At 38.0% G+C, this 13,320-nt stretch overlaps 1 protein-coding gene across 1 annotated transcript; it reads right to left on the bottom strand.

Annotated features, from left to right (window-relative positions):
- Positions 1 to 12,453: 12,453 nt before the first annotated feature.
- On the bottom strand, positions 12,454 to 12,900 carry LOC145096319 (putative ripening-related protein 1). Its single transcript, XM_079034066.1, has one exon. The coding sequence runs from the start codon at positions 12,898 to 12,900 to the stop codon at positions 12,454 to 12,456; it is 447 nt and encodes a 148-aa protein (XP_078890192.1).
- Positions 12,901 to 13,320: the final 420 nt, after the last annotated feature.

Below are 13,320 nucleotides of genomic sequence, written 5' to 3'. Positions count from 1 at the left end.
GTATAATTTGTATGCATAAGGCAACAGGTAGTGAGAGTGGAAGTTCCTAGAACAGGTTGTAGTAAGTGAGCTACGGATTTTCTTTTTCTGTTCTGTGGCTTGGAGTGTTACTGCATAAATTTTTCTTGGTTTGTGCTTTGTGGCACTCTTAATGATGTGAGTTAACTATTAAGTGAATATGTTGCAAAGGTTAAATAATCTCAGAGTGACATATTTGACTCTATTGCGCAACTCTCATTTGAGCTTAACTGTTGTAGGGTTGAGTCTTTTACTTGAAGGATTATTTAAGCTTTATGGCATGTGATTGTATTCATGAAGTAGTTAGCTGACATTAGTGGGAGTTCTTCATCAGCTGATGGTAGGGTGAGGTCGGAACCTAGGAGAGCCTAAGAGGTGCTTTAGTGAGTTTGGTTCCGTTGTTTAGCGAGTACTTGGAGTACCAGTTTGAGAAGGCAACCTAGAGGTTTCAGGATAATCCTTGAGGAAAGTATGGATAGGTGTGGAAGGTAGTATTGGGTCCGTACTATTGAAAGCACAAGATCCATAGTCGAATTGAGGGGAGTCATGGAGAATCTAGGAAGCATGTGGATGATGATTTTTGGGTATGTTCTCATTAGTGTATGGTTGCATTTTGTTATGATGATGAGCACTTGTAGTGGAAGATTTGGTTTAGGCTCAAGTGCTGGCACTGAGCCGATTGATGAGTGGATGTGGGAGTTCATCTAGTCGGAGATCAACTAAGGTATTTTGGAGTAGACACGTGTAATCTTCGGTTCGGTCAAAGAGGGGATCATGGAGATTTTGGATAAGTGTCCGGGCACGTTCCGCACTGAGATTATGGCTATTGTGGGGGGCTCACACTCTTTCCTTCTGTGAGTTTCGTTCTTGTGGAACTCCGAAGTTCTTTGGGGAGAAGGACTCCATTGCTAGTAGGAGGTGGTTAGCAGATATGGTGAATGCCTTCTGGACGTGTTTCTGCCCCGAGAGATCGAAGGTCAGATTTGGTTCTTGTCTTTTGAAAGGCAGAGCTCGAGATTAGTGTGAGGAGCTAGATTTCGCTTTGGGAGGCGAAGCCATTGAGGCGATGACTTAGGATGAGTTTGTGACCTGTTTTAGGGTAGAGTTTGCACTAGCTATCCAGGTGCAACAGTTGGCGAGGGAGTTTCAGGACCTTCGCCTGACGACTAAGACTGTGGCAGGGATCACTACCAAGTTTAGGAAGAGAGCTCTTTTGGTTCTGCAGTATTCCGCAGACGAGGAGATGAAGAAGACAAGGAACATTGGTGAGCCTAAATGGCATCATCATGAACTTGTAATGACAATAATGAGTCCAGAATTCGGTCTTCTCCACATCATCCGCTCTGATTGTCATCAAATGATACCCTGACCTCAAGACGATCTTGGAGAACCAAGATGCACCCTGCAACTGATCGAAGAGGTCATCAATCCGTGGAAGGGGATAACCATTCTTCACCGTCAACTTGTTCAACTCCTGGTAATCAATGCACATCCGGTATGAACCATCCTTCTTCTTGATGAATGAAATCGGCGCTCCCCATGACGAATTGATCCATCTACTAAACTTCTTGCCTAGTAGCTCCTGAAGCTGAGAGGAAAACTCTTGCATCTCATGTGGTGCCAAACGGTACGACTCCTTAACAATAATAGCCGCACCCGAAACTAAATCAATTCTGAACTCGACCTGCCTCTCCGGAGGCACACCAGGCAACTCCTTCAGGAACACATCAACGAAGTCTCTAACCATTGGCACCTCTGAAATCAAAACCTGCTTCCCCACTTAAGCATCAACCACATAAGCAAGATAACCCATACACCCATGTGGAATATACTATCGAGCTATGGGAATAGAAAAAAGTTTGATCCCAATCTAGTACCCTCTCCATAAATAACCAGTTCTCCCCACTTGGGGTTCGAACTATCACCCGCTGACCCTCACAATCGATCAAAGCCCCAAATATACCCAGCTAGTCCATCCCTAATATCACAAACACATCTCCCATGGGAATAAGGATAAAATCAATCGAGTAAGGCACCCCAAAAATCTCCAAAACAAAATCCCGAAAAACACTTGATGCAGAAATCCTATGTTCGTTGGCGATAGAAACTTGCAACGGACGCTCCATCTCTCCAAGTGTCATATCAAAACCCTACTAAAAGATTGAGATACAAAGGACCGACTTGCGCCCGAGTCAAATAACACAAGAGCAGGCAAAGAATTCACTAAGAAGGTACCTATCAGAAGCATAAACATAAGCATACCATAAAATAATTGACATAATGATAAATGTAAACATATCAGTAACAATGTCTGAAGCTTCCCTTGCCTCTTCTGCTGTGATCTTGAAAGCGCAACCTCGAGCCCTCGGGGGCTCCGCCCTACCCTGCCACCCGTATGTGATCCTCATCGTAGCTAGTACTGGAGCCTATGCTGATCCCACAGTGAGCAAAGGACAGTTGGCCTTAATATGGCCAACCTAATCACAGTGATAACAGATCCTATTGCTCGGTACTGGAACCTGCTGGCGATAATCCTTGGCATAATTCCCTTCCTGTAAGCATGGCAGGAGCACATAACCTTCTGGTAAGCATGGCAGGAGCACATAAAGAAACACCCTTTGACATCGGCTAACCACCTCATCACAATCATTAGATCCTGAACTCCATCAAAAACCTAAGGCTTCATATTATCGAATTCCCGATACTGCAAGGCTCTCTCTCCATGAACCCCAACGGCTACAAAAGCCGTTGTAGCTACAAAGACAACAACCTCATAAAGTGCCGCATAACAATCATCGAAAAGCTCAATTATGGTGGTCTTGATAGACCCAAACAACTTCGGTATCGATCCCCAGACAGCAGTAACAACCTCAGCATAAATCAACTCCCTAATTTGATCCTCAATCAACCTTGGCCTATCCTGACTGCCCGCTCCAGCTCCTTAACCTGATCCCCTCATGAGCACCATACTGAAAATAAACCAAAAAATATCCAACAAGATGCATTTCATACCACACGAGCTATTTTAAATAACGAAACCCTGCGGGTTGTGACTTCCCTGCTACACGTACGGATCCCGTGCTTCCGGTTGTATGGGTCCAATACTACCTTCCACACCTACCCTATTTGTCTTAGAAGATCATCACAAAAACCCTAACAACACACACTAGAATATCCATACATCCTATTCTCACTCCCTAAAGAAAGGCTAGACATTCCTCAATTGGCCGACTGCTCACACATAACCCATCCATGAAACTTCCACCAACCCTGCAACACTTGCATATGTTAATCATACATAACATTGGATCCTATAGATAGTTAATACTTGATTCTAACCTAAGCCCTTCATCAAATAAGAACAAGAAATAAGTCTAGACCAAACATTCTTAAGCTATAGAATCTTAGTTATGTACAACTATGATGCATAAACTAAGCAACTATAGTAATGATGTCAATTCCATACAAAAATAATACTAGGCTATCAGGTACCACATAGCAGGCAATTCTATCATGCAATTCTAGAAGATCCCTAGCCCACCACTAGCATGTTGTTCTAGTATAAACAAATATCAATAATAGTGTGGGAACTTGGGGTATACTTTCTTGATCTTGCTAATCGTACACATCATCACACCCTTCCTTGGTTACTTTTGAAAATTATTTTGAAAACAGTTTAAGAAAACTTTTGCAGTTCCCTAGTTTGAGTCTGGATTCACATGAATGTTCATCCAATTCTCTCAAACCAAGGCTTTGATACTAACTTGTAATAATCCAAAACTCAAAGAAATTTTAAAAAATTTATATCAAACATTAACCAACATTGTTTACTAAAAGTGTCATTGTTTCCAAACCATTATTCAAAATCAGCGTTTCCCAAGACCAAGAAACATAAAACAGGAAGATGTGTACGATCACACCTTTGCTTTCCCACAATCCTTAGAAGTACCTGAAACAATAAACTAAAATTGTAAGCCAAAGCTTAGTGAGTTCCCCCAAAGTACCAACACACTATATAACAAACAAAGGATGCATAAATGAGCCTTCAACCTGAATTGACCGCCTCATAAGACCTACAACCTATCTGGAACACTCTACGAGCCTTCGACATGACTAGACCGCCTTGTAGGGCCTATAGCCTATCCAGACCGCTTTACGGGCTGCCGGCCTGATTGGACCACCTCGTAGGGTATACATCCTATCCGGACCGCTCTATGAGCTGTCGGCCTGACTGGACCACCTCGCATGGCCTATAGCCTATTCGGACGTCCCCGGGTGTCCTGACCTTCAGCACAAAGCAGGACCGCCTCAACCCAAACACAATATGTCAACATATGTAACAGATAAACATAAACACATAACCAAAAAATATAGATAATCATACATATCTACTAATTAGTCATATACTATCATAGTACTATCCTATAACCAAGATACATACTCAAATGGGCCGATATTGGTGCCTTCGACCCACGGGTACAGTAAGGAAAAGTCACATCTCAGTCTGAAAAAGGTATCTGACCGAACACAACTCCAAATGATAACTCCACTGGTCACCTAAACACCAAATAATGACCAATATCAAAACCACTTAAATTACCTAAAATACCCTTAGGTCAAACTTATTCAAAGGTCAAAGTCAACAAACCAGCCGAGTCAACCTAGCCGAGTATGCTGGATGTACTCATCTGTATGTGGGGCGTACTCTGATTGAACCAGAAGTCAGGCCCTTGATCGCGTACATGCAGTGTACCACTTGGTACGCCCAACGTACGCACCTGGTCAACCCTTCTTCCCATTAAGAGCTTAATACATGAAGTCCTTACGTCTAAAGTCAAATCCAATCCCCAAATGACGTCCTTGACCATAAAGTTTCCAACTATATGGTATTGCATGGCAAAAAAGTGTTTAACACTAAAAACCTTAACTACTTAACCCATTAAGACCTTGTAACAGATGCATGGAAGGGAATAAATGATCAAAACCACATTTTTATTCTTCTAAGCACCTCAGAACGTCTGAAAGGACAACCATTACTAGAAAAACAGCCTTTTACAACACGCAATGCGTGTTGTAAAACGCTCAGACGACGCGCAAATGGGTGTCAAGGAAGGCCCTGTCATAAAGGAAGACGACACGCTATTGCGCATCCTCTATTTACGACACACATTTACGACGCGTGCTTACGATACACAATGCGTGTCAAGGAAGGCCGTATCATAAAGAACACGACACGCATTTGCGTGTTGTAACCTTACGAATTTTACGACTTGCATTGCGTATCATTAAAGCCCGTGTCATAAAGAAAGATGACACACATTTTTGCGTGTCATAATTTTAAAGGTCTTAAATATATATATATATATATATATATATATATATATATATATATTTGATAGATTTACTAAATTTCAAATTAAATAACACATTTAAAAGTCTCATAATGCAAAATAATATACTTATATAACAAAACAATCCATTTCATGAAATAATTGTACTAATATTCAAAATAAATCACATTTAATTGTTATTTTATTAACATGAGTCAAAGTAGAAAAACAAATCTTCCAAATCCAAATAACAAAAAACATAAAACACAAACTATTTTGGTAATATGGATCTTTGTTACTTGTGTAGAAACAATGTGATCAATTTGTTTCAAGATATGTAACAGTTGCTCTGCACGACTTCTTCCATCTTCTGGCTTCAATTACAGTTGAATGAGCATATCTTGTAGCATATCCATACATGAGAGCTAATGCAGCATGAATGTCATCAGAATCTTTAATCTTAGTTTTATCTGAGAAGAAGGATAGAAATCTGCATTTCAAACAGTCTTTTATTGTCAAGAAGACTAAACATAAAATAAGCATAAACAATAAATACAAATTATATAATATAAATATATACCTCTGGGGAACACTTTTTCCAATGTTGTCAAGAATGTCTTTAAGTTTGTCTAACATAGTATCCAAGTGGGATGCTGCAACTTGAAAAGAAATTGACATGGACTTAGTTTACTTCATAGGGGTAATTTGGTAATTCCATACATACCAATCCCATGGCTTTAGCAAAACCAAAGTCGATTTTCAGGAATGGTGATATTTGCTTGTTGATAATCAAGATCAATTCCATTTCCATTTATGTCCAAATGATTTGGTGTGACAAATTTCCCAACAATCACCACTACCCACGATCCATCATGAAGTTCAGATACATACTATATCAAACCCTACAGTAATAATCAAGAAAGTTATCCAGATTAATTAATGAATAAAAAGAACCCACAATAACATTTCATTTTTTTAATTGATAACAATGTTATACAAACCTTTCCATAGGACTTTTCACCAACAAGAATGGCTCTACAATTATCATGTAGTGCAGTAGCAACTTATTCAAACTATCACCGATTAGACTCTTATCACTACTTTAATGAAAAAAAATTGAACACATAATATGGTAATATTAGTGCTCACTATTCCATGTATATACCATATTTTTAACATTAAAAATAACACAACGCTTAATTGTTCTTATTCTTAAGTCATGAATCATAAGATATGTGGGTTTTTGAATTTTATTATTTTTATATATAATAAAACTATATACAAAAACATATAAGAAAAATTATATATACACGGTCCGGTCCGGTTTTTATACGGTTTCGAAAGTTTGAAACCACGAGCCAAACTGTAAATATAAATACAAACCGTGAAACCAAATCGATGTCCAGTTTGACCGGTTTCACGGTTTCAAACCGAACAATGAACACTCCTAAAAGAAATAACAATACAACCAGATGATTTACAAACAAAAAATCATTAGATTTATGCAAGTTTACCCACACTAATCCACCAAGATTATCTCTAAGATCAAGAAAGAAGAACGAGACACATATCCCTTGAAGTCTCTTCATTGCTGTCAATATTTCTCCTTCAAGTTAGTTACTCACAATAACAAAAAACCGGTAACCTATGTGGTTTATGACCAGTTGATTTTTTAAAGGAAATCAAAATTTCTCTGATAATAAAAGCAATTAAACTAATTCATAAAGGTTTTTACCTGAGTTAGAACATATAACCACATGTTGAAGTCAAACAACCTACAAAAAAGCAAAAAAAAGTGATTAATGTATAGGGACAGGATGGTCTTTTTAACCCTTTTAACATCCTTTAAAAAGTTAGACAATTTATGTATATAAAAGTTTTTATTGTAATTAATAACAATCATGGAAATATAGTTCTTAATGGAAAAAGGAACATCCCCTATACCAACAACAATAATTATAAGCAAGAGGAGTGGCAATAATGGAATATACCTTCAACATGTAATCAGGACATGAATCTTCTACAATCCAGTTTGATGCTTTCCGAGAATACTAACCAGCAGAATCAACAAGCATTATTCCACTTATGGAAAGGTTTTATGATCCTACATTAGGTATGTAATATGTTACTTCTTTCTATCTTCACACTATTTCTTTGGATTAATGAAATATCACCATTTTGCAGTTTAACTCCCTAATCATCTATTGTTTTCTTTATATTCTTTTTATTTATTGTTTTGTTTTTCAGGGGAAGCTCTTCTAGATGGAGAGAACATCAAGAACCTGAAACTGGAATGGCTAATGATCCAAATTGGTTTAGTCACTCAAGAGCCTGCATTACTAAGCTTAAGTATTAAGGACAATATCGCCTATGGGAGAGATGCCACATCACTTCAAATTGAAGATGCAGCTAAAACAGCTCATGCACATACATTCATCAGCTCACTTGAAAAAGGATACGATACACATGTAACTAAAAACCAAAAGAGTATATGAAATTACAGTTTTACCCTTTTAACCTAATGAGAAAACATGTGTTGCTTTCAGGTAGGTAGGGCTGGTTTATCTTTAACAGAAGAACAGAAGATAAGACTTTCGGTTGCAAGGGCAGTGCTTTTGAATCCTTGTATTCTTCTTCTTGATGAGGTGACAGGTGGACTTGATTTTGAAGCTGAAAGATCTGTTCAAGAGGCTTTGGATTTGTTAATGTTGGGTCGTTCAACCATTATAATTGCTAGAAGGCTTTTGTTAATTAAAAATGCTGATTTTATAGCTGTGATGGAGGAAGGTCAGTTAATGGAAATTGGGACACATGATGAGCTTATAGCTTCAGATGGGTTGTATGCAGAGCTTTTAAGATGTGAAGAAGCAGCTAAACTACCAAAAAGGTAAATCCAGATGCTCTTAAACTCTTATATTAGAGCAACTAAATTACAAAGTTATAGTTTACTTCTTATGAGTAATTTTTAATTTATGAAAAAACAATTAATGAGTTTATTTCATATCATTTTAGTATGCTTGCAAGAACCCACAACGAGACCTCAACATTCCAAATCGAAAAAGATTGCACCTTACAAGAACCATCATCTACCAAATTTACCAAATCGCCCTCACTTCAGCGAGCCTCTAACCTACACACAGCAAGATCTCCAGATTCCAATTACAACTCACACGGATCTCCAAAAAAACAATGGAAAATGGAACAGAAAAATAATAGATAGTGAAGTGAATAAAAGCATGGGCTTAGATTTAAATAACAAATTGGGATATGAGTGTCACAACTCTTAAGTTTAAAATAGTGAAACGATTAGATTAGATCATATTTATTATTTCAGTGGGAATAGAAAGTATGTAACCTTTTAGATCCCAATATATGACAGACACAAAATAAGAAGAATATGGGTGAGCACCCGCTTCTCAAGCTCCTTAACCCTCATCTCTGCATCCTGAAAACTTTCTTCAGCAAACCTGAGCTGCACAATATAAATTCAACAATGAAGACCATATATATATACACATACATACATACATACATATATATATATATATATACATACATACATACATATATATATATATATATATATATATATATATATATATATATAAAGAATACCATAATTAGAACCCACCTTCTCAAGGACATTGCCATTCTCTTCTTGTAGCATATCAAGTTGCATGAAATAGCACAAGTTAACGAATTGTACATCACTTAAGCTAAAACTGAAATTAAAAGGAACAAGAAAAGTAAAAATTTCCCAGATAGTGGCAGATGAAACGCTGAGGAGAGAATGAGGCAATCAAGGAGTCACAGATGAAAACAAGATGAATGATGGAAACCTAGGAGAAATTGAGAAATTGTTTGATGTTTTGAAAGAGAGGGAGAGATAGATAGATAGATAGAGAGAGAGAGAGAGGGGGGAAATAGAGAAATTGATCTCGAACCAGATGTATGAAAAAAAAACCTAGTCGATTTGAATGTCTCTACAAACCTCCGGTGATTCACGTTCAACCCCAATGCCTTTGAGAATAATCTGAAAAGTACGCCTCCAAATTTAATGACTTGATTTGAATGTCTCTGCAAACCTCCGGTAATTCCTCAGGCGGCGGAGGTGACGGAGCCATAAATGAAAAGAAAGTGTCTCTCTAGTTCAAGGCGGGGGAACTATACAGATCGAAATTGTTGTTATACACTAATGTACTCGAAAGACCCCTCGTGTAAAACCCTTTCTTCACCTCGTCATCTTGTTCGTGAAATCTACGAAATCCTTGAACCGCCTCATCCATAACACTCACAGGAATCCCATGATTCACCACCTGAAAAATACCTAGGTTCGTGGAGGCTTCACGAATCATCTCCATCATCAATGCTCTATGGGTCGATTGAAGGTCTATGACCGGAATCTTGACATCAGCGGTGGATATATTGGGAGTGGTGTCCCGTGGGTGGAAGAAGATGGGATGGATTTTCCGGATTCCGGCATCGACGAGGCCTTTGACGCCAGTTTTTGTTTGGTCAAAAGCTTTGAGCTCCGATTGTCGATCGTAGCTTGAGCCGACTCAAGCAATGGTGGCAGCCATTTTTGTGAAGATGATCGTGTTATATATGCGAAGGTATACTCTAGAAATGTGAGTGAGGATCCTTGCAATTGTGGCTCTATAAATGTAAAGTGTTCAATTTCCTGTGAGAAATGAAGCGATAGAGATCGATCTATGGAGGATGTGGGTCGTTCTTTGAGGGATGAAAAAACCCTAGTTTCTTAGACTTTTTGAGGACGAGGTCTTCTAATTTTTAGATTCCCGCGAGGTATTAAGGAGGGGACACGATGTTTGATGAGATCGATAAGGAGGTCAGGAGTGGCAGAGAAGTGGATCGGAGAGGAGAGAAAAGGAGAGAGAAGGAGGGAGAGGGGAGAAGATGAAAGATAGAAAGAAGGTAGAGGACGAGTTTTCAAAATTTTGGGGATTTCGTTTCCCCCTTTACTAAATGCGTGTTTTCATTAAAATTATTAAGAGACAGGTATAGAGGACGCACCTTTAAAATAAAGCGTCCTCCGTGTTTTTAATTTCTTTTCTTGAGACACTAATTTAAGGGCACACAATAATGCGTGACGTAAATCCTTAATTTTTTTTTGAAGAGATGACATTTTTTTAATGTCACTCTCTTTTGCGTAACATAAATCAATGAGTGTCGTGGTTTGCGCCTCGTAAAAGGGTCTTTTTCTTGTAATGAACTTAAATAGATTGTAGTAACTCATACACAAAATACTCAACTAATGGGACCAAAAGGATACAAACTTCATGGCTAACTTAGATTAGATCTATGCATAGGTTCATCAAGTTCAAAGTTTTTTGCCTCACAGTGATGACAAATGGTAATGAGATTTTGGATCCAAAGAGTCCTACTCCTCAAAGATGATCTTCTCTTCTTCCTCTCTCCTTCAAGGTGACCAAAACACACAAAAAAGCTCAATAGTGCTAAAAAATGGATTAAGGTTTGTTTGGGGACGAAGGTAAGTTGGAGACTAATAAAAGAAGGTAGGTTGGGGACTTAAGGATCTTTAAATATGGTCCAAACTCTAAAAATTAGGGTTTGGGAATCACGTACGCACGCCCCGCATACGATAGGTATGTCCCACGTACCTGAACTCGCCCCAAAAATTACAAAAATACCAATATAGGCCATTTTGCAAGCTTTTTCTTGCACAAGGACCAAAATACAATAATTCTTCATACTTAGGGTTAAAATTGAAAATACCTCGTCATTGGAATGTTACATGAGATGAGGTGAGCTGCATAGGTGGGAAGTTCCTATCCGTAGAGCTAAGACACATTCGAGAGATATGATAATTAGCAAAGATAATAATAGTGTTGAAATTGATCAAATTCAAGACCACTTGTTTGTACGTTTTGAAATGAAAAACCTGGTTGAACCTAACTGTTTCCTCAGCTGAGAAATTGAGAAATCTAACAGTTAATTGTTATCTTAAAAAGGATGCACAATAAACCTGTTGCAACCCTTTTGATATGGGATGGTCAAAGCTATGAATACTCCCATGGAATCTTCTTTAAAGTGGGTCAAAAGTCAAGGAAAACCACTAAAAGATGTGACACTGTATCGTCAGATCGTTGGAAGTTTATTTTACTTGAGCGTCACCAGCCCGACGTCATTGCGCACTCCGTTGGAGTTATTTATCAGTTTATGTACCAACCATATGAGGGACACACACTTAGTTACAGCGAAACCAATACTCCTTTATGTAAAAGGCACTCAAACTTATGGTTTGATGTAGAAGCAATCTGCAAAGTTTTCTTTGAGTGGTTTTGTGGATGCAGAGGTGACAGAGTATCAAGGCGTTCCACCATTAGGTTTTCTTTACAACTTGCTCCGCTGCAGTTTCATTGTGTAGTAAAAAGCAAAGCGCAGTTGCTCTTTCTAGGTATGAAGCTGAATACATGGCAACTACAACGGCTACTCAAGAATGTTTATGGCTAAAGAGACTGATTGTCCGGTTCCTATTTTCTGTGACAATGAGAGTGCAATAAAACTTGCTGAAAATCCGGTGTTTCACGGACGCACGAACTACATTGACACTCTCATTTCCATTTTCTTCAAGAGAAGGTGTTAACTTGAGATATTGAGCTTAAGAAAGTATGGACCATAGATCAATTAGTTGCAGATATCTTTACTAAAACTCTCGTCATATATAACAAAATTTGAACCCTTTTGTAAACCTCTTGGTTTGGTTGACAGTGAATTTGCACGAAGGGGGAGTGTCAAAATTAGTGCAAATATGCTTTTGACTAAGTCTAAATTTGTTTCCTCTTTCTGGGTTCTGTTGAAATAAAGTAGGAGTTTTGAACTTTTGATACCTTCTTAGAGTCAAGTTCATCGAGTATTTTTAGGGATTTTTCTTTAGTATAAATTGAAGCTTCGGTTAGCTTTTATTCTTGTTTGTTCTTTTATCATTCTACTGAGTAATATATCCTCTTTTGGTTGATATCTTGTCTTTCTTCTTTTGCTTGATTCCTTATTGATTACAATAGAAAATATAATGCAAACTATGAATAAAGCAAAAACATTTCTTGATATCCATTATTTTAAATCACGCGTCTGACCAAGTAATGCCTGTTTGCCCCCAATCACTTTGCGACACCTGGAGAGCTAACCAAACGGCGTAAGATGCATCCACAATATTATCACGACAACCCCTATTTGAGTCACACTCGTCGACCACCATAGCTCGTGCACTATTACCATTGTAATAAATATTAATATAATCAAAGCACCTTTCCCCTTTATTATACCACCTTGTCGATAATGCCACAATCAAAAAGTTATTCGAGTGGTATTCCCCGTCACACTCCGACGGCCCACCACCATCTCCGCCCTTCTCAAAGCTGTTGATTGTCATAATGGCCGGAGTACCGCCGGAGTCTAGAGCTGAGTTTTTGGTTAGACTGTAGTTTGAAGTTACGTTTTTGCCCCTTGATTGAGCGGTGTTGATAAGTAGGGAAAGTAGAACGAGAAGGATAACCGTGGGTGCCTTCATTTTTAGCCGGTTTTTATGCATGTTTTTGTTGAAGAAATTGAATATATAGTTAAAGGGTTTATTTATTTATTATAATTTTCTACCGAGCATCGTTATAATTTTGCCCAGTTGTGCGAGAAATGCAAGGCGTAAACGGATGGTTGACTTTTATTCCGTTAAATCTTAAAAAGAAATACAGGCAAAAAATATAAAAAATAGAGGTTGACTTTGTGTGGGAAGGTTGACGTTATCGTCAAATGATTGAACAAATACAAGCGAAAAGCCGAAAAGCTAAATGAAAGACAAGAAAGCCTAAGTGTATTGATAAAAATCTTTTATGATACAAGTTTACAAGAAACAATTAGCAAATAAGAAATTAGCTGTCAACAAGTTTATTTTATTTAAGTTGATTATTGCTCATTTATATACATACTAATTCAC

Source organism: Lactuca serriola, chromosome 3, assembly GCF_051521515.1.
Source record: "Lactuca serriola cultivar US96UC23 chromosome 3, Lser_US96UC23_V15, whole genome shotgun sequence".
NCBI classification, from domain to species: domain Eukaryota; kingdom Viridiplantae; phylum Streptophyta; class Magnoliopsida; order Asterales; family Asteraceae; genus Lactuca; species Lactuca serriola.
The sequence above is the reverse complement of the archived record's forward strand: the minus strand, read 5'-3'. Positions and strand labels throughout refer to the sequence as shown.